Here is a 26,073-nt window from a genome sequence, read left to right on the forward strand (position 1 = left end):
GCTGTTTTTGGTCCAGAGTTTTATTTTAATTGAAAAGATACTCCCACTCAACTGCTCAAATAAAGATTAAATGAGAGAATAACCCAAAGTAATTAGAGTTTTTCTTTAAGAAAAAACAAGTATGTTATACTGAGGTATGATTTTTTTATTTGACTACAATTAAATGTTATGTATTTTAGTTTTTGTAAATTAATGTTACACTGATATTATAAACATAAGACCAAATGTTCTTAGAACTATTTAAAAACTAAAACTACTCAATGGATAAGAAAAGAGGGTCTCCTCACTGTCCTGGGTTTACCTTATGTAATTTAAATCTTTCTGACAAGGGTTCCAGACCTGTTTCATTTCTGAATATTTACCGCATTCTCCAGATCATTGTGAATGGGGCTCAGTAATAAACCCTCTCTCTGAAATTTCATTTATTATTACCAAGTAATAATAAACTGCACAGGCAAAGTTTATCATCATAATGTAAGTTTTTAATTTCCGGGACTTTATTGCGGTTTTGCAAGATACATGAAGAGGCAATTATGTCTGATTTGTAGATATTAAAGAGCTTAGTTAATTGAGTTATCTCCATGCAGTTAAATTAAATCTTTATTACTGAGCCCTAAATATTTCTTTGTATGCCTCTCTGCATAGTACACTTCATAGTTTAAAACGCACTTAGGTGGTACAAAGTGCTTTTTAATTTAAAGTATTTTTTGCTTTCGGTTTCCCTGTGTGCTTTGGTTGTTAAAGAACTAGAATTCTTCTGTTTTCAGCTTATGCATTAATTTCACACTGTCATCTTTTAGGTTCTCCTGTTCAACACAATAAGTTGATGTTTGGTGGGGGAGATACCGGGTGAACTGTCAGGGGATTCTCACAGCATTGAGGGGCAGCAGGAGCCGCACAGAGAGCCGCCGTGAGCCGTGTGGCATCCACGAAGGAGGCGAGGTAGCAGGAGACAGCGAGGCGCACAGCTGTGAAAAGTAGTGCAGGGAGGGGTCACGCTGAATTTGAGGAACAAGTCACCTCCCTGTGCTGCCTTTCCCGGGGTGGGCACCGGTTACAGCACCATCCTTGCGTGTGCAGTGTCGAAGGCTGGCTGGCTGTGTGCTGAGGTTTTCATTCATTCTCTTAAGGAAAAGCGCCGCTTTGCCAAAATCAGTGGTGTCTAAGGAGAGCGTGGGCAGGGCGGGCAAGATATTTACAGCCTCTTGGAGTCTGGCTTCAAGTGGTTGAAGGAAGGTCTTTCGCTGCAGGAATCTGGTTCAGAGTGGGCAAAACTCATAGCATGATAGGTTAGGTCTCAAAGCAAGTCTGGGTAAGTAAACTACTGATAAGTGGCAAGTAACGTTTTTGCCCAGGGGAGTTATCTGTTCTGATAGAAGAGCTGTTTGCCCAGAGGAGCAAGCTGTTAATTGATGAACTGGTTTTCAGGAATTTCCTGAAGCCCACAGTGAAGTTATTTATTGGTTTGTAGCCTCATCTTCCACAGGGTGACCAGTCTCTCCCAGTTTGTCTGGCACCAAGGGGATTCTTGGGATGCAGGACTTTCCATTTTAAAACAAAGACAAATTAGTTAACTATGTGATTTTAAAAACCAGGCTTAGTAATTTCAAGTGCTGACTTAATGAAAGTAATTTTCCCTTTAAGATGCTGTGGTATTTCCCAGTTTTATTGCTTTGGCACCAAAACATCACATTTATAGATAAACTGAAAAAGAATTAAACTCCCACTTTTGCCGGCCTAAAAGAAATCAATCCTTTAAATAAACCATTTAAAAGGAAGTGTGGTAGGCTGAATAATGCTCCCCTTTCCCCACCCCGCCCCCAAAGATGTTCAGACCCTAATTCCGAGAACCTGTGAATATGTTACCTTATATGCGAAAGCGGCTTTGCAGACGTGGTTGTTAAGGATTGTGAGATGGAGAAATTATCCTTTATTATAATCACAAGGTCCTTATAAGAGGCAGGCAGAAGATCAGAGGAAGAAGCCACGTCACCATGCAAGCAGGCTGCGAAAAGGCAACATCGTGGAAGGCCATGAGCCAAGGAATGTGGGTGGCCTCTAGAAGTTGGAAAAGGCAAGGCAAAGGATTCTCCCCTGCAGCCTCCAGAAGGAACCAGCCCTGCTGACCCCTTAATTTTTGCCCCATAAGACTCATTTTGGACTTCTGACCTCCAGAACTGCAAGAGAATACGTTTGCATTGTTTTAAACCACTAAGTGTGTGGTAATTTGTTACAGCAGCAAGAGGAAGCTAATATAGAAGGTATCTGGGAAATGAAAGGCTGTACCATGCTCCCTTTAGTTATTACTTCTAGTTGCTTTTATGAGCAAAGCTTGTCTTACCTAGCAACAGTTGCTAAGTAAGTTAACAATTTAATGCTAGAGTCTGGGAGGGAGCAACTGCTTAACTCTCCCCCATCAGCGCCCACACTTATATGGCAGAGGCTTTCATACCGTTCTTGCCCATTAGCCACCTTCCTGCTACCTAATCATGGCGAATCGTTTAATTCTTACCAGCCTCTAGCATCCTCCTGAAGCCTTGAACCTCTTCCAGCTTTCTTAAACTTCTAGATTTTCTCAAAGCTACTTTTCCTTACCCTGAGTATTTTCACTGTACATAGTAAAAGACGTCTTAAGTTCAATTATGATCAGAAATTCGAATTACACAAGCTTTGTTTGCTGTGCCGTTTGTAATAAAATAATCCCATCAGCCCCTTTTGGGGAAACCTTCAAACGGATCCACGAATACAAGCCATTTAAGACACGTTTTTACACTCACAAAGATATACTGGGTAAGTGATTTTGCTGTTTTCCTTTTTCTACCGTTCTTCTTCCTGCTATATAGACTTTTATCAGCTCTCCTGATCAAAGTTGCTGTCCTACAGGGCTGTCTGTTGGGCTTGAGAAGAATAAGTGTTGAAGTCCAGCTTCCCCACTTAGACTTCGTGGGCCTGGACAGGATGCTGAGCCTCTCAGACCGTTTCCTTACATGTAAATAGGGATGTTAACACCTATCTTGCAGGTTTGTTATGAGGCTTTAATGAAGCACTTGTACCTATTATAAAGCCTGGCACATAATAGTAAATGGGAGTTCTTTTCTCCCTTGCCCATACTCGGGCACCTGCCACACACAGAAGAGGAACTATCTCTAAGTAACACCTTAATAAATGGGGGAAAGAAACCGTAACCTTTGTTAGTAGCTGGTGACATAAGAGTAGCTACATATAGATAGCATGAGAAGATTTATTATATATACTCTTCTAATAAGCAAATCAAATTGTAGCGACAGGTTTCCTTCCCTATCAGAGTTTTCAGTTTGACTTTGAGCCTTAGAAGTGTTTTCCTAAAGACTCTAAGTACTTCTCTGATCCTCTCTTCCTTTAACATAGTAAACTAGTGATCTAAGTTCACTCCTCATCTTTGAAAGTATAAGAAGTTGAGAAAGGAAGGTGTTTTGAAAAAACTAAAATGTAAGGCAAGATCAAATTGGAATCATCTTCTAAAAATATCAGTACCAAAACTGGTTTAACTTTTAGTAAATGTTTAGTATGATTTATTAATTATAATCTCTAAAATGATTTGACTTTTTATACGCAGCACAGTGGATATTCACTCTTAGATATGCTTTTATTGATTGATTCCTTATGCCTTCCAGGATATCTGAGTTCAAACACCAAGTGGATAAATTAAATCTAACTAGTTAGAAATTAATCTTTCATGTTCAATGACCTGTATTTGTCATTGACTATTTTAAGTCAAAAGAGTCAAAATTCTCTGTTCTTTGTAAGTAAATTCAAAAGCATGTTGAAATGTCTATATAAGTGCTAATGAGTACTGCGCAGGGCAGTGGCTCTCAACCCCAGCAGGGTACTACAGAACTTTAAGAAGTTTGTCTTTATTACAGACATCCAAAAACAAACTCATTGGATTTAATGCTAATCCAATACAGACCTACTGAATTAGAACCTCCAGAGTCAGACCTCAGTATGTGTGGTTCTTTATTCATTTGTCTTTTTACAAATTTGGATAGCTTTTTATTTGGGAATAGTTTAAGACTCACAAGTTTTAGCAATAGAACAGAGTTCCCACGTACCCCTCATGCAGCTTCTCTCATCAAAATCACATAACGCTAGTACATTGGCAAAACCATGACACAGGCTTTGGAACAATACTATTCACTCAGGTACAGACCTATATGCACTTTTTTTCTTGGTGTATAGTTTTATGAGCTTTCTCACGTGTAGATTCATGTAACCACCACCACAATCTGGACATAGAACTCTTCCGTCACCACAAGGCAACTCCCTCTTGTTATCCCTTAACACCCCCTCTCCCGAACCCCTGGCACCCACTAATCTGTTCTCCATCACTCTAACTCCATCCCTTTGAGAATGTTGCATAAATGAATCATACAGTATGTAACCCTTTGAAATTGGCTTTTTTTCACTTAGCATAATACCATTGAGAGCCATCCAAGTTGTTCTTTGTGTTAATAGTTTGTTCATTTTTCAGTACGGGCATTTGTTTTTTCTTAAAGATTGGCACCTGAGCTAACCATCTGTTGCCAATCTTCCTTTTTTTCTTTTTCTCCCCAAAGCCCCCCAGTACATAGTTGTATATTCTAGTTGTAGGTCCTTCTGGTTATGTTATGTGGGACGCCACCTCAGCATGGCCTGGTGAACAGTGCCGTGTCTGCGCCCAGGATCCAAACCGGTGAAATCCTGGACCACCAAAAAGGAGTGTGTGAACTTAACCACTCGGCCATGGGGCCGGCCCCAGTATGGGCATTTAAAAAAAATTATGCAAGAATCCTGTTGTACAATCAGGGTTGGGAACAAGTAATATAAAGTAATGGGATTTAAGCATAAAAAAGAGTAATAGCAGTCCACACTTGTATCACATTTTTATGAAGTTCAACATGTTGATGGTCCATGCTTAGTCACATGTCTTTCTAGAGGATCTTTCATGATTCTATCTATACAACATTGAGCCTATGGAGCATATGTCCATCTCTGCCATGGTATTCACTGCCCTATGTTTTTAGACTCACTGATAATCTAGTGGCAAAGACTTTAATCAATGCCACCAAGCATGTATTTTCAGTTGCAGGTGACAGAAACACAACTCAAACCAGACTACGCAAAAAAGGGAATTTCTTGACCCTTTTAACAGAGAAACCCATGGGGAATCTGGCATCAGGGCTTTCAATCTGTCCATACTTGCTCTCTTAGTGAGTCGGCCTAATTGTTTACTGCTGCAGCCAGGCTTACACCATCAGCTGGGAAAGGAGGAGAAGCAGTTCCAAACAGCTCTAAGCACCTACTACCTCCAGCTTAGAAACATCAGAGGAAAAAGAGCTATGTTCTCCTTACATCCTTATATAAAACCCTAGGGAAGAGGCTGGATGGCCAGGCTTGAGTATGTGCCTGGAGAATGGAGATGATGTGATGGGCCAAACCGGTTGACTGCTGTGATTGGCAGTCCCACCAGAACAACCTGAAGTGAGAGAGGGACATTCTTGAGAGAAATGGGTCTTGATACCAGAGGGAGAGAAGAGGTGTTGTGCAGACAAACACGTATGTCCACAATGTCTTATCTGTGCTTATTGCCCAGGTAGGCACCGTGAGACACACACTGCGGTATAAGATGTGCTTTGTAATTTGAGGAAGTTGATCGTCCAAACATAAACACATGAAAAATTAATAATTCAACAAATCTAAGGTGTGAGAAGTGAATGGAGTAAATACTATAAGAGTTTGGATTGGAGAGAAAGATCACTGTGTGATTTCAGCACTCAAAGGGCTCATCACCCCCATACAAGTCATGAGCCACCTCTGACAACCCACTCTCGGAAGAGAAGATGGAGAAAACCCTGTGCCCAGCTCAACGAGCTCAGGGCTTGGCTCCAGGGTCTGCTCTGTCCCTAACTATTGATACTGTGTGGTCATCTAACCTCTTTAGGCCTTTTTGTCCGAGTAGGGAGGGTATTATTATGGGACTATTTGGAAGTTAAATGAGATCATTGACAGAGAAGTCGTCAACTACTACCCCTTACCTCACTCCACAGCTAAAGCAGCTAATGCCGTGAAGACCCACACACTAAAGACAGGCTTGTAGCGTACTAAGGAAAGCATTCTGCCCCCACTTTCCTGATGGAGTTACCACCAGCATCCAGGTGGGAGCAGGGAGAGAGTAGCGGTATAATGTGCTACTGTCTTGAATACGCACTCACCCTTCTACTTTCGGAATGTGCTCCTTTCTGCCGCTTTACTTCCCCAATTGCCTACTGTGTGGACTGAGTGCGATGAAGGGAACAGCTGACTCTACCCAGGCCTGAGTTCCCTCCTAATCAATTAGGGAAAAACTTAGCCCTTTTGTTGGTATCTTTAAAGAAAAGATTGATGTCTCCTAAAAGGATATTGCTCTTAAATAATTCTAATGAATAACTAGATAATAGTAGAAAGGAAAACCAAGAAACAGTCTGTGGATATTTGCAATTGTTTCTCTTCAAATATACAGATATTGGGGCAGATATTTTGAAGAAAGAAAAAGAATTTCAAGAAGCTCTACTCGAAGAACTTATTGCAAAAGCAGAAGCTGATATATGGGCTCAGGTAAAAGAAGTTGGAAGTCAACCTAAATGCATCTCTACAATTCTTTCACTTTTTGGATTTGTCTGAAACAATGTATTCAGGCAGAACTGACTCTGAATCCTGGCTGTCTGTGAGACCTTGGGCACGTTCTTCCACTCTAGAGTCTTGGCTTCTTCAAACGTGAAAGAGAAACAATAATACTCATTCTATAGGATTGTTGAGAGAGTTCAATGAAATAATGTGCCCAGCACACAGTAGGTGCTTAGTAAGATGCAGACATCATTAGGAGTTTCTTTCCTTCTAAATTGCCCCTATATATGGATGACTCCTACTCCCCTTATTCTCATTGAATTAAAAAAAGACATCCCTGTTGACAAGTGTTTATTATAGCTTAATGTTTAGTATGTAGACCATGCATTTGTGCATTTTATAATACCTCTAAGTGCTTATTTTTTCCAATTGCTTCTTCATGGATGACTCTCCTTGTTCCACATCTCTCCAAAGTCTGTGATCCCTTGTCCATATGACTGTTGAGGGTCATGGGGCACTTTGAGTGTGTTGGGGCTCACAGTCAGGTCCCAGACACTTAGCTGAAGCAAAATCTCAATCCTCCAGCCCCCACTTCTTCCAGTTATAGATAGTAATGGATAGAATGACATAAATGACTTCCTAAAGAGACTTAAAGCTCCTTGGCAGCAGGACAAACCATTTTTTGGTTTCTTTATAAAATAGACATCATAGCAAATAGTGTTGGAATTGTCCCATATTAGTTGCACCAGCAACAGCTTGGTCTGAAAGTATTTTGAAAGTATAAAATGCTCCAGTGCAAAAAATTTTTGTAGTCATCTATCTTTATCAATAATAACAAATTCAAATAGATTGTGAACCATTGATATATACCCTAATACAAGGGAATGCTTTTATGAATAATCTACAATTTCAGTATAAGTATACCTAATGTTCTGGACATTCTTTTCAAACAAAGTAATAAACCCTCTTTCTGAAGATCTGATGCATGGGATCTGGGATGGTACACAGCCTCCCTTCTCAGCTCTTTCTAGCTTTGTGCATCTTTCCACTTCTCTATGTTTTCTGCGATGGCATACATTACTTTGATAGTCAATCAAGCAAGAAATAAAGTGCCCAAAAAAGGCAAGCCAGCAGCCCATAGTAAAATTCTCTTTAGCAAGTCCTGATATAGCGATACTAGCCAAAGGTTCGGATGTTTTCGGGCATTTCTGGCTGAGCCAGTCAGTTTGTGACGGGAGGTTTGAGATGGGAATCAAGCAAATAATTAGGGGCCCCTTGGTGGTCGCTCATTTTCAGTAAACAAGGAAACCTGATATATTAATAAATAAATGGACTCTTTCTTTCAAAGGCTAACGAACGTCAAAAACAAGCAGTGGAGAAAGCCCTTGAAGAAGCAAATGACAGACACAAAATTAAAATTCAGAATCTGGAAGAGGAACATCAAAAAAGTTTACAGGTTTTTATAGTGGCTTGTTTGTTGTCTTTTTAAAAGTACTTAAGTTACTAAAAAGCTCTAGCAAGGGAATAAGAGAAAAAACAATAATATGTAGAATCTAGATGGGTGTTTCATGGAGGTTGGTTGGGAGGCCCACGATTTTCACAGAAGAGATGCTGAACTCTGTGATGGCAGTGCAGAGTGGGTGCAGGGGAACCCCACAGCCTTCAACGTAATGAACCCAAACCTTTATGGGGTTTCAAGGCCTGAGGGAGCCTGTCTGGCCCCTGCCTGTCTGACTCACTGTATCTCTTATCTCTAGCTTTCTTTCCTCCTCCCACTGCCCTTCTTTGGGTCCTCAAACCTGAACACACCACCCTCCTTCCCACCTCGGGGTCTTCGCCAGCATGTTCTTCCCACAATTCATCAGATTTAGCTCAAACGTTACTGCTTAATGGAAGCTTTACCTGCCCATTCTGCCTTGCCACCCGTACACTGTCCTTGACACCCCGTCCTCATTCACAGCAGTCATCAGTCATGGCCGTTGTAATTAAACAGATTGATTGCTTGTTGAATGTCTGATCTGACATGACCGCAGCCTCGTCCTCGTCGTTACCGCCCTAGTGCCCCACCCGCTGCCTTGACTTCGTCAGTGCTCAGTTGGTGAATGGAGGAAGTAGGCTGTTCTGTTCCTTCTCCTGGGCTCTCTGGTTGCATCCTTTCCCCCAAATTTGCATTTACCACAGTGCCAAGAGGGATTCCGGAGCTGTTTCTCAAATATGTCCTGTAGGACCAGAGGTCATAAAATGAAGGCAACTCTTTCTAACCTGTTAACTTGTTCAAGCACATTTCTAGGTAATTAGCAAACCTTCCAGGCAGAAGCCCTGGGAGTCATTATCTAGCGCAGTACCTCGGTTACAGCATCTGCTCAAAGGAAAATGATACAGAACTATTGTACATGTTGGCCACGGGAGGGACAGGACGGTAAGCAGCGCAGATGTGAAGATTCATGGGCAGAGGCTGGAGGGAAAGTGGCAGAAGTCTGGCCTAACTTAATAAGAACATAACTCACAAAAATTTAGGGACCACAGGCCCATTTTTTTCGTTGTTTCAGCAATGAGCACCTACCATATATCAGATCCATACGAGGTGAGATCAAATGGACTGCCCTTGTCCTCAGAAGACCGGCTGGCAGGAAAGGGAGCTCTGCCCCGGGGCTCCTAAAGGGCAGTGGGACCCTCCCTGCTTGGCCCCGGCGGCCATGGTCCGTGAGGGGTTGGCTGCAGGGGTCCACTGCCCTTCGCCTATTTCAGTTCAGAACACGAGGAGTGTATACAGCACGTCTAGACAGTCCTCTGCTCAGCTGGCATGTACCAGTATGGCCATAGTGCTTCTTAAAGTATTGCAATGCTTCTCTATCAGTTGACAAATAGCCGCTCCCCAAGCCCCCTAATGCCTTGGTCACCCTGGTCACTGCCCCTAGACCCCTGGACCTCCCCCAATGCAGCAATTTAAAGGGACAACCTTTTAAATCAGTAGGGGCTCTAGGACCCTGCCCCAGTGAGGCAGCAAAAGGATACATATTGTGAATATCACTTCTGGCATTAGGTTATGAAGATACAAGGATAACTTATATGTGATGCCTGTTTCAAGGAGCCTCCATCCTAGTCTTCCCTTAAGTAATTTGATTGTATCCCATATAGTCTTTGGTGGTGTTGGTGCACTTATAGTGCTAAAATAGAAGAAGTCCTAAGAAAATTTAAAGGGGAAAAGTCTGAGGAAGGGTGACCTTCCTACAATATTTGTCTAGAGTTTGGGAATTTACATGTATGCCACAGTCTCAGGGGCGTTTTTCATATGAAGGAGTGATTTGTCTAAGAGGGGTGCGTAGGGTTGTTATTTCAATTGCAGGGTACCCAGATGTGGACGTTAGTACTGCTTCTCAGGGCATGTCTATGAACCACCTGCCTTAGAATCTACTCACTTGGAAGCTTAACATGCAGATTCCTGGGCCCCACCTGACCTGCAGAGTCACTGGCAATGTTTTTAACCAGCAGCCCGTGTGATTCTCACACACATTAAGTTTGAGAAAACTAAGTTCTTCTAGAATCAAATATTAAATTCTGATATGTAAAGACCACCAGGTATTGCTCTTATACGATGTTAGGAATTTGGGATAAGTCTCAGATGCTTGCTGATAAATAAAATTTCAAGATCTTATCCAGTGGACAGATAGTATTTTGAAAAGGTGTTTATGTTATCTTATTCAAATACAATAATGTTAAAAAGTAAATGATAAGATAGAAGCTAAGAGAAAATAACAAAAGGAAAATCAGACTAGAGAATATAATGAAGTTAGGGATGAATTTAAAACTTAAAAATGTATGTAAGCCATGAGGTCCTGTGCAATTGGGCCTTGAGCTTTCTGGCAGTCAATGCAAAGAGGAAAATGCCATGAATCACAATGTCCGCAGGTAAAAACAAATCAGGTACTCAGAGAGGCCCAGATATGCCCACACGTGGTACCTAAGGAAAACTTCTGCTGAGGGAGACATTGCATAATAAATGTCTATCAAACATCTGTAAACATGATGGATTGCTTGAGGTTGTTTCTTGTCTCAAAATATGGGCTGATTCACTCAAAACACATTTCAGTAAAAGTAATTTAATGGAAGACTTTCCATTGAGCAAGAACACTGCCAAATAATAGGTCATTGAATTATTTTTGTAGCTTTAAACGTGTATTCTACATACTATGTGAGGCATGAAAATGATTTGGATTTTACTAAGTCATTACATGAAAGAGGGACGGGTTTAGTTCTCTGAGTCCTAGTTCAGAACCTAGCCAAAATAAAGGGATGGGTGTGATTTTAAATGCTACGATTCAAATAGAAATGTATTAGGATACTACTTCATCTGTCTAAAGCACAACCACTCCATAATCTCAACTGCTGAGAATATACTTGAAAACCCAGACATAATTTAAAATATCCCCTAAGAAGTTAAAGGCCTCTCACTATAAGACAAAAACTCGGGCTTATTACCCAGAGCAGAACCTCTCTATTCCCCACTAGAATGTTATTTACACTTACCTGACAACCTGAACCCAACAGACATGGTTGATTGACTTCACAAATCCAAAATAGATTAAAAGCCAGAAACAAGAAATGACAAAAAGGAACTCACCAACAGCAGTTAGAACGGAGTCCTTGGTCCAACAGCATGTGAAGACTGAGGAGAATTACAAAAATCAGATGTCAAATCTCAAAAAGCAAAGCAGTGGGGTCATTTATAACAGAGACAAATAGCCCTATGAACTCGAGCAATTTTTAAGTGCAATATAAAGTATTTAGCCCAATACAGTCATTCATCTTTATCTATGAGCCTGGATCATCAAGAAACATTAAAATGTGTTCATTATGCTCTTCCTATAAAGTAAGGTAAATGTTAAAGACATTTAGAAAGATTTCCATTCAAAATGTTTTATTATCAAAAAGTTTTTGTGCTTTGGGGCTGGCCCGGTGGTATAGTGGTTCAGTTCGCGTGTTCTGCTTCGGCAGCCCAGGGTTTGCAGGTTCCGATCCCAGGCACGGACCTACACACCAGTCATTAAGCCATGCTGTGGCTGTGCCCCACATACAAAATAGAGAAAGATTGGCACAGATGTTAGCCCAGGGCCAATCTTCCTCACACACACACAAAAAACGTTTTAGTGCTTTAAGAAACAAAGCCTTCTGCAGTATGGAAAACCCAGCTAACATTTTAAGCAGCCAATGTTTTCCTAAAAATAATTTTCTAACTACATGAACTGAGGTCACTCTGGAGAGATCCTTCAAGTTGATTTCTGTTGTCTTTTTCATTTTTTTATTTTTCATCCTTGGAGTAGCTGAAGTGAGAAAGTGAAAACTTTCCTTCTCTTGAAAAAGCTGAAGTCTGTCTAACAAATATTTTAACTGTTGAAATACTTTTATACAAAACTAGAGCAGTTTCAGTTTCCCTTGAAACTTAGAGTTCCCTTGACTTTCAGCTTCAGCTGTAGGATTTTGTCTGCATACACTGTCGGGGCCCCCACAGAAAGGGTAGTGAAGAGGGGTGGGCAACCTCAGCCAGGAGAACTCTTACTGGTTTCATTTCTTTCTACTTTGGGTAAAATTTCATTTGAAGAATGGATACTGAAGCTAGGAAGGAAGGAAGGAGGGAGGGAGGAAGAGGAGGAGGAAAGAAGGAAAGGAGGTGGGAGGCAGGAGGGAAGGAGGAAGGCAGGAACCTCACTGTGCTATCTTATAAGACTGTACAGGGTTTCTGGAATGAAAGTAAATTGATGAATCTCTTGAAAGACCCTAGCATCACAGCCAGCAGTGAAGCGAGGAACTGGCATCGAGAATCTTGGTTTCTATTCCTGGTTCTTCCACTGACCCACTATGTGAAATAACTTAATTTCTGTATGTTCTCTTGTCATCCCTAAAATAGAGATAAAAATTTACCTTTAAATGAAAGCTTTGAAACTGCTAGACAGAATTAATTGCTCCTCCTCTCTTGCATATATGTCTATTAAAAAACTTTTTGCACAATTTGGTTGTTGGTCTCCACTTGACAGTCAGTCTGCAAGGACAGGAATTCCAGCCACGAGAATGTGTTTGTAGCAACAGCCTAGCACAGTACTGGCACATGGTGGAGTAGTAGGCACTTTCAAAGTGGTGACATTTTGTGAGTTTCTTTGCGAGTTCATTTTCTCGAAGCCTTGGTTTGACTCGTGCCTCCTCTCTTTACTTGGCCAAAGGCGTTCACAGGTCCTTCTACCCTGGAGCAATGGAACGCTTGTTCCTGTCCCCTCTGTGAATGAGAAAGAGGCTCTCAACACTAATGAGCTGGAATGCCTGAATGACAGTGGGGCCTGGCAGGCAGGTTCCGGTGCCCACAGTAAAGTATGACTGTTGCTGCCTGAGCCTCAGGCTCCCTCCATTCAGGAGGCACAGTCATTACTTCTGCCATCTTCCAGGACTGATTTCCTAAAAGAGAATCATATTGTGTATTTCTAATCATGGATAAAGATAATATGACATAATAGAATATTTGGGCAATCAAGAAAAAAAAAGACCTGTAACCCAATTATTTTCTTTTTTGCATATGCCCTTCCAATATTATCTGTAGACATACTTATGCTACATAGTTTGTACATTTACGGTTTTACTTAGCATCATCATAAATGAAAGTTTTCCGTGTTGTACACATTCTTCTTTTAAATCATCAGGGTTAACAGGTGTACATTCCATTGGGTAGATTAATTCTGATTTGAATAACCTCTTAGTGTGCATTTTTAAACATCAAAGCTGTGACGTCTAAATCTAGTTTTCCTGTTGCTTAAGGAAATGGCAGCCAAAACCAAGATAGAGATGTATCAACACATGGAAGATGAACTGACCAGAGAACACTTGGCTGCGGAACAACGCATGGTCCACAGAATCCAAAGGATTATGATGGAATGCCACAGGGAGAAGATCGCGGCTGTGGAGAAAGCCAGGGCTGAAGAGAGACAGAAGACCCGCGAAGCAGTGCAGGACCAGAGAAGGTATTCCAGGGAACACACTGGAACCATGTATAATGTATTGTAGAATGTGTGTATGTATGTGTGTGTGTGTGTGTGTTATAAAGGAAAATAATAACATGAATACTCAAGGACCTACCACCCACCCGAAGGAATTGGAAATTGCAAATACCTCTGAAGCTCCCATGTGCTCTTCCTTAATCACATTTCCTTCCTCTCCACCTCTCAGGAGATAACTGCTGTCCGATATACTGTGTTTTTCATTCTGTATCTCCAGTTTTAAGAGAGTGAGGAGAAGAATCAACAAATATTTTTCCACAAACACAGAAAATTCAGTCCTCACATTTTCTAGCCTGTATCATACACCATTGTGAATGTGTTACTTTTGGTCTTTTCTTATTACACAAGTAATAGATGCTGTACGTAATGATGACATTATGGAAATATGCAGAGCAAAAATTGCTAAGTCTTAACTCGCTGCTCCCAATTCCCTCCTTTCTCCCAGAGACAATCATTTTAAAATGGGGTCTGTATCCTTCCATGACCTTTTGATGTATTTACAGCCTTATGTTTGTGCATAATCACAAATAATTTTTTACGTGAATCATATGTATATATGAACAATACCAAGCTAACCACTTTTATATATGTGGTGAACATTTGATGGAACTGGCCAGGTTTTTTTTTTTATTAAGATTATGATAGTTACAACCTTGTGAAATTTCAGTTGTACGTTATTGTCAGTCATGTTGTGGGTACACCACTTCACCCTTAGTGCCCTCCCCCCACCCCCCTTTCCCCTGGTAATCACCGATCAGTTCTCTTTGTCTATATGTTAACTTCCACCTATGAGTGAAGTCATGCAGAGTTCGTCTTTCTCTGTCTGGCTTATTTCGCTCAACATAATACCCTCAAGGTCCATCCATGTTGTTGTGAATGTGACAATTTTGTCCTTTATTATGGCTGAGTAGTATTCCATTGTGTATATATACACCATATCTTCTTTATCCAATCATCAGTTGCTGGGCACTTAGGTTGGTTCCATGACTTGGCTATTGTAAATAATGCTGCGATGAACATAGGGGTGCATGGGACTCTTGGAATTGCTGATTTCAGGTTCTTAGGATAGATACCCAGTAGTGGGATGGCTGGGTCATAAGATATTTCTGGAACTGGCCAGTTTTAACAGGACAGCAGTCAGAGAAAACCACTGTTTCCAGTTGCTAAGTGACCTGCCCAAGATCACGTAGCTGTAGCAGCACAACCAAGACTGAAACCACTGGGTTTGGCCTCCTGGTCTAGGGCTTGTCTCTTTTGCTTTGCTGCTTGACTTAACAAACAAATCTATTTGTGTATAATTAATGGGTAAAGTCTTCCTCATTGGAATTGTTTAGAATGGGGCCAAAGGTAAAATCCTGTAGGATGTGCAGATAAATAAGAATGAGGGCTGCAGCTGAGGCTGTGTCAGTGTGCCTCCCTTCTTGCGTAGGCTGTAAATCATTGTTGAGGTAGAAGAGGAAGGTGACGGAGGATTTCAGGAGAAAGTTAGAGAAGGCGGTGACTCCTGAATGAGTTGTGGTCCAAAGCAGCGGAAGGTGGTACCCTCTCTCCTCTCTGCTCCCCACCCTCCATCTGCAGGAGCTCTGCCCACCCTGTAGGAGCCTCTGGATCCAGCCACACACCAGCAGTCTCCTGCTCTCTCCCTCACTCTGCTGCTTTCACCCCACTCCAGCCCTTTTCCCTGTGAGATTTGAATGGAAGGTTCTCAATGGCCACCTTTTATTGAGTCAGTTGACTAAGATTAGGGAACTGCCAGGCATCTTGTTGAAATGTATCTAGCTAGAATATTCATCATTTTGTTCATTGATGTGTCCCAATTGCCTGGAGGAGAGCCTGGCACATGGTAGACATCCTTTAAATGTTTATTAAACAAAGGCTCAAATTTGTTCTATCAGCTGAACTCACTCTGCAGCATGCTAGATCTTATTTCTAGACAGTGCTAGATTCCAGTGTTCCTTAGAGCATTTGCAGAAACTAATATATGGAGAAAGACCACTGTTTAGAATCCTACTGTAGATCTTTTATTTGACTATAAACTTTCACTCAAGACTTCAGGGATTCAGAACACGTAAATATTATGACAAATTTGTTAAGAGCACAGAAAACTCTTTTGTGGATTGAGGTGGTTAGATTCAAAACAGATTATCTAGGAGACACTGTACTCTTTCTCTTAAAGTTAAAAAAGAAAGAAAGAAAGAAAGAAACATCTCTGCTTCGAAGGGATCTAAGTGTTTTCCAGCCCAAGGCAAAGGTATGAATGAATGACTGCTCAGGAATTTTTGTGGTCATGGCTATAATTCCTGATGACAGCTACCCTTTATTCAACACCCAGCACATGCGAGGCCTTTGTGTTCTTCTCATTGAATCCTCACATTCCTTCCTGGGGCGTTCTGTCGTTCTCATCCTCCGTATCTTCAGATGAAGACGCTGAGTCTTAACGAGAGACTAAGCAACCTGCCAAAGGTCATGTGGAGAGAAGGTGACAGGGCCTGATGGGATGTATGATGCCAAAGCACATGACCTTCTGTTACGCTCCCCTGCTCACTTCACCAGAGCTTATCAAGCACCTTCTGTGGATGTGGTCCTCACCTCCATCACAAAGAAATAAGGGTCTTTCCTCAGCATTATGTGAAGTAACTAAAGTGTGGCTGCCCCATATAAGCAATGCTAGATGGACTTGTACAAAGAACTCGTAGGTGCTAGGAGAGTTCAAAGTTCTGGGAAGACCAAACAAAAAGTGTGTGGGTTATGTGGGCTGTGTGGTGAGGTCACTTTCTTGGAGGAAGTTAGTCCTGGTTTGGGCCTTAGAGAGAAGGGAGAAGGTCCCACTTGTGAAAGATTGCGAAAAAGTAGGAACAGCACGAGCAAACACGTGGAGGGGAAGGTGGGAGGTGTAATGAGGCAGAGCCACGGGGAGGTTGAGAGTGTTAATACCCCTGAGATACAAAGGTGCCGAAAAGGTTGGCCTCTGGAGATGTTCCCCACAGCCACTCTAACTCCTGCAGCCCCAGCGTGGGGGGTCACTGATCCTACTGCCAGACCAGGGGGCAGTAGGTTCCTAGTATCTCAGGGAGAAAATCAGAATGTATTTTCCTCATAAACACAGTGGTTATAACTGATCAAAATAGTGCTGACAGTCCTGGAGTTCACGTGAAAATGGATTAATAGCTTATCTCGGGCTCAGCAGGCAAACGATCTGCCAGTTCAACGTTGCTCTAAATACTCGATGAACAAATGAATTTTAGGAATAGATCCCTTCATAATTTAGGAATTGCCCGTGGATAAATGAAGTGTTGGTTCTTACTGTGATTTTTAGGATTTTTATTGATGGACATACAAAAGAGGTTGAAAAGTGTGCTCTTAGCAACCAACATGTGTAAGGAAAATGAGAAGTTCACTGAATAGGTAGAAAGCAAGGAACTGCCATTCATTTTTTTCTTTAAAATTGTGAGCAATTTATCTTGTACCATTTCAAAGGCCTCCCAAAAAGAATGAGAAAGAGCGCTAACAGAGGCCCCACAGGGAGCAAAGGACTAATCTTTTTCTAGATAGTTTTTCATGCTTTATTTTTTCCCAAGAGCCTAGTGAGGTTGGATTATTACATATTAGATTATATTTTTATTTACTAATCTATTTTTATTCTCTGAGAGTCCATTTTATAAAATAGCAGACTGAGTCTTATAGGTGTATATAGACACACTAAAATTATCCTGAAAATGGTTCAGTTTCTGGCCAGCACTTCCCATAAATAGGGTGTGTATTTCAAAATTCCAAGATTATAACCTCATAAAATGAGAGCCGGCAGGTGGACTTAACCATCTACAGAAAGAAGCATAGATTTCACATTCCCTTTGGAATTTCTCTTCACGTGGGAAGGGGCCCTGGAGGTCACCGAGTGACCCTACCGTCCCTTCTTCGGGATGCCTGCCAGGGGTTGCTGGGCCTCCTCCTGAGGACACCTGTGACGCGAATTTTCCTCCTGGTTGAGGTGGGTGCTTCAGATGCTGAACATGTCTGCCTGGCGTGTGCTTCTTCCTGGGGGCCCGAGGTACACCAGACCTCACCTCACATCCGCCCCTGGCTTCTGGCTCAGCCTCTCCCCCTGCACAGTCATCCTTCAAAAGTTTGAGGAGACGTTGTCCCAGCTTTAGTCTGGAGAAGGGAAGGAAAAACCAAAAAGTACTAGTAAACCAGTTCCTTCAGTCCTTCCTCGTGTGATATGATTAATCGCTAGGCCCTCTTTTGGGGAAAAAGCAGTGTGGATAATTTGTAGAAATCAAAAGATATTTTAGATAAAACACAAGAATTGACCATTTTCTTATGGTGAATATTTTGCTTATGCTAAGAATCCTTTTCAAGCAAGCATTCTTTTAGGCTTTTTTAAGGCTTTAATTTGCTACTTTAAAATTGGGCGTTATTTGGCATAAAAATAGCATACTGGAGAGAACTATGTCTACGTTGCCCATTTACTATTCACACATTCATTGGTTGCCTGTTTTATGTCCACTGGGCACCGTGCAAGGCAGAGGAGGTACAAAGGGTGATGGGCACTCCAGTCTGTCCGCCAGCCCCCGCCCCCCCCCCCCCAGCCCTGTACCCACCTTCCTCTGGGCTGCAATTCCTCAACTTCAAGGACATCATCAGCATAAAGGTCAGAGACACTCAGACCTTAAACCGAAAGGAGTCAATCCCAAAGGGTCAACAATTCAGGCTCTAAGGCAGGCTGGGAGAAGTTGGAAAGAACATTCTAAAAAATACCAGATCCTGTTAGTGAGAAGAGATTTTGATAGCAAGGAGTTTAAAGGGGGCCATCGTGGAGGGCGAGAGCTGCCGTCATCCAAGATGTGCTTTCTTCAAGCAGTTTTACCTGCGATCAGCTCTGGTGGAGACTTCTGTGGGCCCCATAGACGACCACCTCCTCTGTGTGGGCCAGGAGAAAGCCCGGCCACGCCACAGGGAGCTCCCGCCTGCTCGTGACAGGGCTGAGGTTCTGGAGGAGGAAAGCAACTTCTTCTTTGGGGATTTGGAGCTTGCTCACGGACGCTTCTTCCAGTTCCTTCTGATCTAAGCCCCAGGGGCCCTGGTCATCACTTTCACAATCTCACCAACACCCTGAAGATTTTATAAAACATCAGACTACATCCTAAGGGTGTGCGTAGGGTAGATGCTCACTCCACCTCTGTCCATGGCATCACTTCTATTAATGGCCCCTCCATTCTCCTCTGACTCGCGCTGAGAATCAGGAAATTGGTTTTGAGTCGTCTTTTTTTCTGCATCCCCTGTATCCTAGCAGTCACAAATTCCGCCACTTATGACTTTGTAATATTTCTTAGATTTATCCCTTTCTCTCCTTCTTCCTCCCCCTTTCTCATCATTCTCTTTCATCATAGTTCAGCCCCTAATCATGGCACACCCAGAATACTCCAAAATAGTACGAATTGGTCTCTATTACCAGAATAACAATTCTAAATGTTATTTTCATTTTGTTGCCCTCCTGATAAAAAATTTCTAGTGACCTCTGAAACTACTGAAGCAGCTAATGCTGAAGGGCAGGAACTCTCCCACCAGCTCAATTGTGTGACATTGAACAATAACTAGATCTCTGTAGGACTCAACTTTTCTTACCTGTTACATGGGAATAATAAGAGGTAATAAATAAAAATAGTACCAGACTCAGTGGGTTATTGTGAAAATTAAATGAAGTATAATGCATGTAAAATGCTCAGCACAGTCCTGGGGGACACAGGAAGTACTCAATAAATGTCACCCCTTGTTATCAATAATGGCTATAGCCTAGTTGGTGGGAAAAGGAAGGAGAGAAATAGCAGTGCAGCTAGAGAGGCTAAGGGCAATGTTTACCTCAAGACTGGGGAAGTCTGTCAGGTTTGAAAGTCAAGCTGGAAAAATCAGAGGCAATGAGAGAATTGCATCTTGGAGGATAGAATTTAGAAGATAGGGCAGGTGGAAAGTCTTGGAAAGACTGTATTAGACTAGGAGGCAGAGGGAGGGATTTTTATTAACAACCATAAATATGTGAATCCGACATTTGTAGGTTTCTTTTATTCTCAGATCTTTAGAAGTTCTGCTCAAACTGGGTTAATCAAAGACATTCGCTGGAAATGGGTCACGGCAGCTGAGAGCCTTGGTGCTGGACTCAGACTGCCTGGGTATGGTGCTTGTTTTGCCAGTTTTACTAATGAAGGGAAATTGGGCAAGTTATTTGACTTCTCTGAGCCTTGGTTTTCTCATCAGTAAAACAGCCATAATAATAGAACCACATCATAGAATTGTTTTGAGGAATCATTGAGTTAATATATGCACAAGACGCCTGGCGCATGGGAAGAACTTAATTCGGTTGGCTGCTATAACTTATATATAATTATATTAATTATATTCAGAGATCTACAAACTCATTCAGCAGTGGTTCTCAAAGTGTGGTCCTGCACTCCTCAGGGCCCCAAGACCCTTTCAGGGGCTCCACGAGGTCAAAGCTGTTTTCTTAATGATACTGAGATGTTCTTGCCTTTTCACTCCCCTTATTATCTCATGAGTAGAGAGTGGTGTTTTCCAGGGGTTATGGTGTTTAAAATCACAACAGATGGAAATAATAGGAAAATCCAGCTTTTTTTCTATTAACCCAGTGAAAAGTTTAGCAAAAAATGTAAAATTATGCCATTTTCCTCACCAACAGTTTTTGTGATTTGGAAAATATGTTTTTTATAAATGTAAGTTATATTAACATTTAGTGGATTTATTGATACTTTACTTGAATTTATAAATATTTTTAAAATGTCTCACTTTTAATTTCCAATACTGTTAGTGTCACTAGATATAACCCATATCAACAAAAATTGCCTGGTCATTTTAAGAGCAAAAAGGGGTCTTAAGACCAGGAAGCTTGAGGCACTGTCATAGAGTATTGCTCAGATAAGGTCAAGAGTAGAGCTAAGCCTAACCTGCGAGAACAAAGTTTTCTCCCCTCTGCCTAAAGGTATGTGGCTGAATTGATATACAGAAATACTTGCTCTAGAGACATAGAACTCTGACCCTATTTCTTCGTTCCTAACCACACCATGCTTTTCTGGTCAAAGTTACTATCAGACGCTAGACTATTGGCTTTGCCCAAGACCACCGCAGGGAAGTCCATGGGCGACCTCCCTCCACTGAAAAACGATTTTTGATTGTTAACAGCTAATGCAATCCAAAAGCTCATCTCTACCGGCCTGGCTCATCTAAACAGTGTAATAATTTCTCATACATCTGTGGTAAAAGACAAAAATACTTTTGTTTTTAGTGACTAACCCACCTAACTTATAAACCCATATTATCTTTTGCAGAAAGACCGTGGAGGAACTTGTGAATACTGGTGTGACGGCTCTGAATGACCAGTCGAAGAATATGAGCTACTTGATAAGGGAAAAAGAACATGAACTGAATGTCTACTGTAGCATGGCTCAGAGGCAGAAGCAGGAGGAGGTGCAGGAAGTGCTTCAAGAAGCAGAGAAAATACATCAGGCCTCGCTCGGAACTGTGATGGATAAACTGGTCAACACTCAGGGGGAGCTGCTGTCCATAGCGAAGCAACTGGGAATCATGACAAACTGGAAAGATTTCCTGGAGGAGGAATTACAGGAAACGAGGGTGGCATTTCAAAAGTACATCAATTATACATTTCCTAAGCTTTCTCCAGGACAGGCAGATTTTATTCTGCCAGAAAGAAAGAAAACACCTTCCAATCTTATTGCCCCGGCGGACAAAGCAACTCTTGATTAGAAGTCTTCAACTGAAATTTCACTACAAAAGACATCATTCCAAAGACTAAATAAATTCACTCAAAAACCATTTATTGATCCCTGGTTGTGTGCAGGGTACTATTGGGCTGCGAGCATTTTGATGGAAAAGCAAAATATTCAAAAGCATATTCCAGGCTACAGTGAGTTCCAAGACTAATTGAGGAGAGGTAACAGAAAGCTGAAAACTGATTAGGAGGGAAAAACTTTCTTGGAAGAAGTCTAAACAAACTTTTGTACCTGGCTTTACTCACGTTTACATCAGACATGGAACTGTTTTAGTGTTTGTAGGAGCTGAAAACAAGCAAAGGGGTGTGTTCTTAGCTTGTTCCCATCGTGGAGAGGTGTACTAACTTCCAGTGTTATTTGGAGAACCTCAATAGCATTGTAGGAAAAAAAGCAATTTCCCCCAAATTCAATAAGATAAAATTTAACTTCTGGCAACCCTATATAAAATAATTCAAAAAGGATTCACTTTTATTTGCTAGTTGTGAAAGAAAAATATGTCTTTAGAGGTCAGACTCCCTGGCTCAGGGCTGAGGAGTCCCCTGTGTTTACACCCAAGCCCAGAAGTGCCTTGAACCCATGTCCTTTGGGTCAAAATGCAGAAATCTATTAGGTACCCCAATGCTTAGGAACAACACATATCCACATCTACTAAATGAAAATGGAAGAAAACTCAAGCCATAAAGACGTCTCCAAAAATCTATCCACTCTAATGTAACATCCTTAACTTATTAATAACCAACCTATATTGAAGGCTTTAAAATTAAAAAGTTGGTTTTCAGTAAATTAAAAAATGCTCTTCTTGAGCGAGCCTTAGGTGGATCTGTCTACATTACCCGGTCTGGGATTTCCTCATGGCCAGAGTGGCAATTTGTTGATGGTTGCATAACGGACCACACTGTCCTCAGCGTTCAGCTTCCTGACGCTGCAGGCCTCTTGCAATCCATGCCAACTGTTCGCCTCGGCGCTGGAAGTAATGGCATGTATAGACGCTGCTTTGTCACGTACATTCTTCTCACAACAATCTGTGGTGGGGCGGGGCAGGAGTTGTCATCCGGTTTTTACAGGTGATAAAATAAAAGTTGCTATGTACTAGGTATTTACACGTGTGAAGCACTTTAAAAACATTAATATTTAATCCTCACAACAACTTTTGAAAGTAATTATTATGACCCCCAATTTATAGGGAAGGAAACCAAGTCTCCAGGAGGTTCAATAACTCCCCACAGCACACAGCTGGTGACAGAGCCAGATTTCGAAGTACTACAAGACACAGGCAAATGGATCCACGAGAGAGACCTAAGGTTTTCCAGAATTGAGTAGGAAACAGCAGCAGCTAACACGGGAGTGCCGGCCTGTGCCGGGCACATGTACACAGTGGACTCATTCATTCTCACAGCAGTTTGTGAGGGGAAGAGCCATTCACACAGGCACAGACAGCTTAAGTCACTTTCTCCAAGTCATACAGCTAAAAGGGTCAGAGCCGGTTCAAATCCAGAAAGCATCAGTCTTCAGCCCATGCTTTAGTCATTATTTTGTTCAGCCTGAACGTAAGGTCTTGGTGCCTGGCTTATTGATTCTGCAAGTGTGTGTCTTCATGGGTTCTGTGATGAGGACTGGAAGAACATGGTCTGTCCTCCATGTCGTGTGTCATTTTTGTCTCTTCGAGAAGTAAAAGGAAGTTGTACCTAGGAATGCTAATCTGAGCACATACCATAGGGGAACAAAAGGAAACCATCTTCATGGCTGGCCCAGTGGTGTAGTGGTTAAGTTCATGCACTCTGCTTTGGTGGCCCAGGGTTTGCAGGCCCAGATCCTGGGCACCAACACTGCTCATCAAGCCATGCTGTGGTGGTGTCCCACATACAAGATAGAGGAAGATTGGCACAGATGTTAGTTCAGGGCCAATCTTCCTCACCAAAAAGAAATAATAATAATAAGGAAACTGCCTTCTGAAGGGGTTCATTTCATGGCCACAGTTAAGCGTGTCTCCTTTGGCATCAGTGATACGGGGAGTAACATGAAAACATAGCAGGCAGCTTATTTTTGGTTTGGAAAAAGGAATCCATCTTCTCAGTCTTCAACCAATTGGAAGATATTAAATTATCCATGTTGTCAGTATTTCAGTTCACATTCCAGCCCCGGCTTGCACCCCTATCCCAACCAATAGTTCCCTTAGGGTTAAGTAATTTGGGTACATCTGAGAAGGGAAGAGTTAGAAATCTTATTGCTATCCTGATCCCACCTTGACTCCCCAGGAGGGCCCACTGCCCACTGGAAGACTCCCCATCCATGCCCCCAAAGTGCTAATCACCCCTCATGTCACAGGGTGATGACAGGTTCCTATCTGCACAGGCTGACTGATCCCAGACCCCCATTTGCCACTTACCTTATAGCCTGGAGTCAGTACAAGCGTGGAGGAGGGTCTGCTTTCAGTTCTCTTGTTCTCACCCAGCTTTCTCTCTCCCAAGGCCAAACTGAAGAAACATCATCTTTGTTCTTACCTGAATCCTTCACCTTGATTTGATCGTGTCAGCCCACAGTTCTTCCTAGCTTGAATGTCTCCTAGGTAATATATCCCTGAGAATTAAAGTTCAAAGCGAATGGATAATTTGCCCTAAAGAGTGGAAAAAGCTGATAAGAGACTAAAAATGAGACCTCTCTTGAATTTCCAGTACCCCATTCTATGGGGCCTCCCAGCAGTCTCTTGTTTTCACAGCACTGATAAAGATGATCCTGATGGCTAAAAAAAGAAGCAATGGAAAATGTAGCAATAGCCGTTTATTGAGCATCTGCTACAGGTCAGATATTGCACTAGGTTCCTTAGTAAACCTTGTCTTCTTGAAATCTCACAGTAATCCTATAAGACACCTGCCATTGCCTGCATTTTGGAAATGAGGAAACTGAGACTCAGAGAAGTAAAGTCACTTGCTGAAGATCACAAAATTATTTGACTGAGAAGCCTGTGTGTTTTCCACAACTACAGCACATCAGCCAAAATGAGTGCCTATGGAAACATTGAGTGGGTGTCAAGGATGCACTACTTTCCAAATACATTGGAATTGTAGCGTGGCAATTCTGCAGAAGCCTAACTCTTCCAGTGGACGTTCATTCCCCAAACAAACCAATTTTTAACATGACTTGAGAACACTTAATAACTCTCCTGGTGCCATTTACTTTTAGTACAATACCTAAAGAAACCATTATAGACCGTAGATACTAAGCCCTATGCAAGTTATTAAAATTGTAAACATTTTGGAGAATTACTTTAAAGAGAACTTAAAGAGTGCATTTTTCTTAGTTGTCTTAGATGCTACCTATACACTGGGAGTGCATGCACTTCCCGTGGTTTCTGATGTTTAGAAAGCTGTTAATTTCTGGAGGCCATCTGGAAACTTAACTTGAGGACTCCAAGAAATTACTTCAGTTTAATTTTCTGGAAGACATTCTACCAAGAAAAGAACCTTGCTTTTAGAGAAAACAGACCTTTGGGATGGGAAACAGATTCATGGTACTCTGGGAGGGAGGGAGGGGCTCCCCACCCACAGAAAGCACAGGGGTCAGGCTATTCGGTACTCTATATTACAAAGTCACCCTGGGGTTTTCTTTCGCTGACTTTGATTCCATTTGACTTATTTAAAGCTTGCGTATTCTAGCTTTGAGGGCCTCATTTCCATTGAAACCATGCAGACACTATTTGGCAAAACTTAGGTTCATTTACAGATCAGAGGATTTTGACGTTCTGCTGCCTCTAATAAACTCTTCTTTCTGCTTGGCTGAGATCACTCAGAAAAGGAAAGAAGAAACCACTGCGACTTCTTGTCCAGTTTTCGTAAGCCAGGCAGTGTGTGTGCTTCACCTGCATTATTCAACTTCTGCCTCACAGCAGCCAGAAAAGGACATTCAGGCATTTCGAGGGTAGGTATTCTGCATGAGGTCACTCCATTTGAAAGATGCAGACGCCTTCAACTCATTGCTATCCGATTGCAAATTGTAGGATTGAAAATAAGTGGTTTTACTCTAGTTAGTTCCAAATATAAACACTTTAATATTGAGTTGAATGAAGTTAAAATTATCCCTTTATACACAATAACTTCACATTAGGTCTTAAAATTTTCAAGGATCCAAGTCTATCTGTCTGCCTTTCCTTATTTTTAACCCTATGTGACATTTCCTATTTCTCACAGCACTTTTTCCACCTTACCTGCTTTAGCTGTCTATTTCCTACTGGACTTTAAGACCATGATGGACTCTCTGCTAAGGACCCATAACAAACTCCAGGGCCAGGTAGTATCCTTGACCTATCACTCTATGCTGGACAAGTATTTCTCATCCCCTCGCTCCCAACTCAGTGTTCCCAAGGAGGGCTATTGGTGTCATTTGCCCGTTTGAAGGAATATCATTTAATTATGTTGTAGAATTATCTATAGAGTTGTAGATTTCATTTAGATATCTACATATCTCTAGAATGTCTACCATCTGTTCTAGAGCATCTACCTCTCTAGAAATCATAGAGATGTATAGGATATTAATTATTGATTTTGTTTATTCAACATGCATCAGGAAGCAACCTACTATGTATCAGGTGCTGTGTTAGATGCTTGGGGTCTTGGTAA

The 26,073-nt window shown here is 41.7% G+C and overlaps 1 protein-coding gene across 1 annotated transcript; it reads left to right on the forward strand.

Annotated features, from left to right (window-relative positions):
- Positions 1 to 2,346: 2,346 nt before the first annotated feature.
- Positions 2,347 to 21,503, forward strand: C9H6orf163 (chromosome 9 C6orf163 homolog). The gene is made up of 5 exons (XM_008515157.2): positions 2,347 to 2,790; positions 6,518 to 6,612; positions 7,970 to 8,077; positions 13,423 to 13,625; positions 20,999 to 21,503. Exons 1-5 carry the CDS (start codon positions 2,643 to 2,645, stop codon positions 21,432 to 21,434), a joined length of 990 nt encoding a protein of 329 aa, XP_008513379.1. The 5' UTR covers positions 2,347 to 2,642; the 3' UTR covers positions 21,435 to 21,503.
- Positions 21,504 to 26,073: the final 4,570 nt, after the last annotated feature.

The sequence above is a fragment of the Equus przewalskii genome, chromosome 9 (genome assembly GCF_037783145.1).
Source record: "Equus przewalskii isolate Varuska chromosome 9, EquPr2, whole genome shotgun sequence".
In the NCBI taxonomy this organism is placed as follows: Eukaryota; Metazoa; Chordata; class Mammalia; order Perissodactyla; family Equidae; genus Equus; species Equus przewalskii.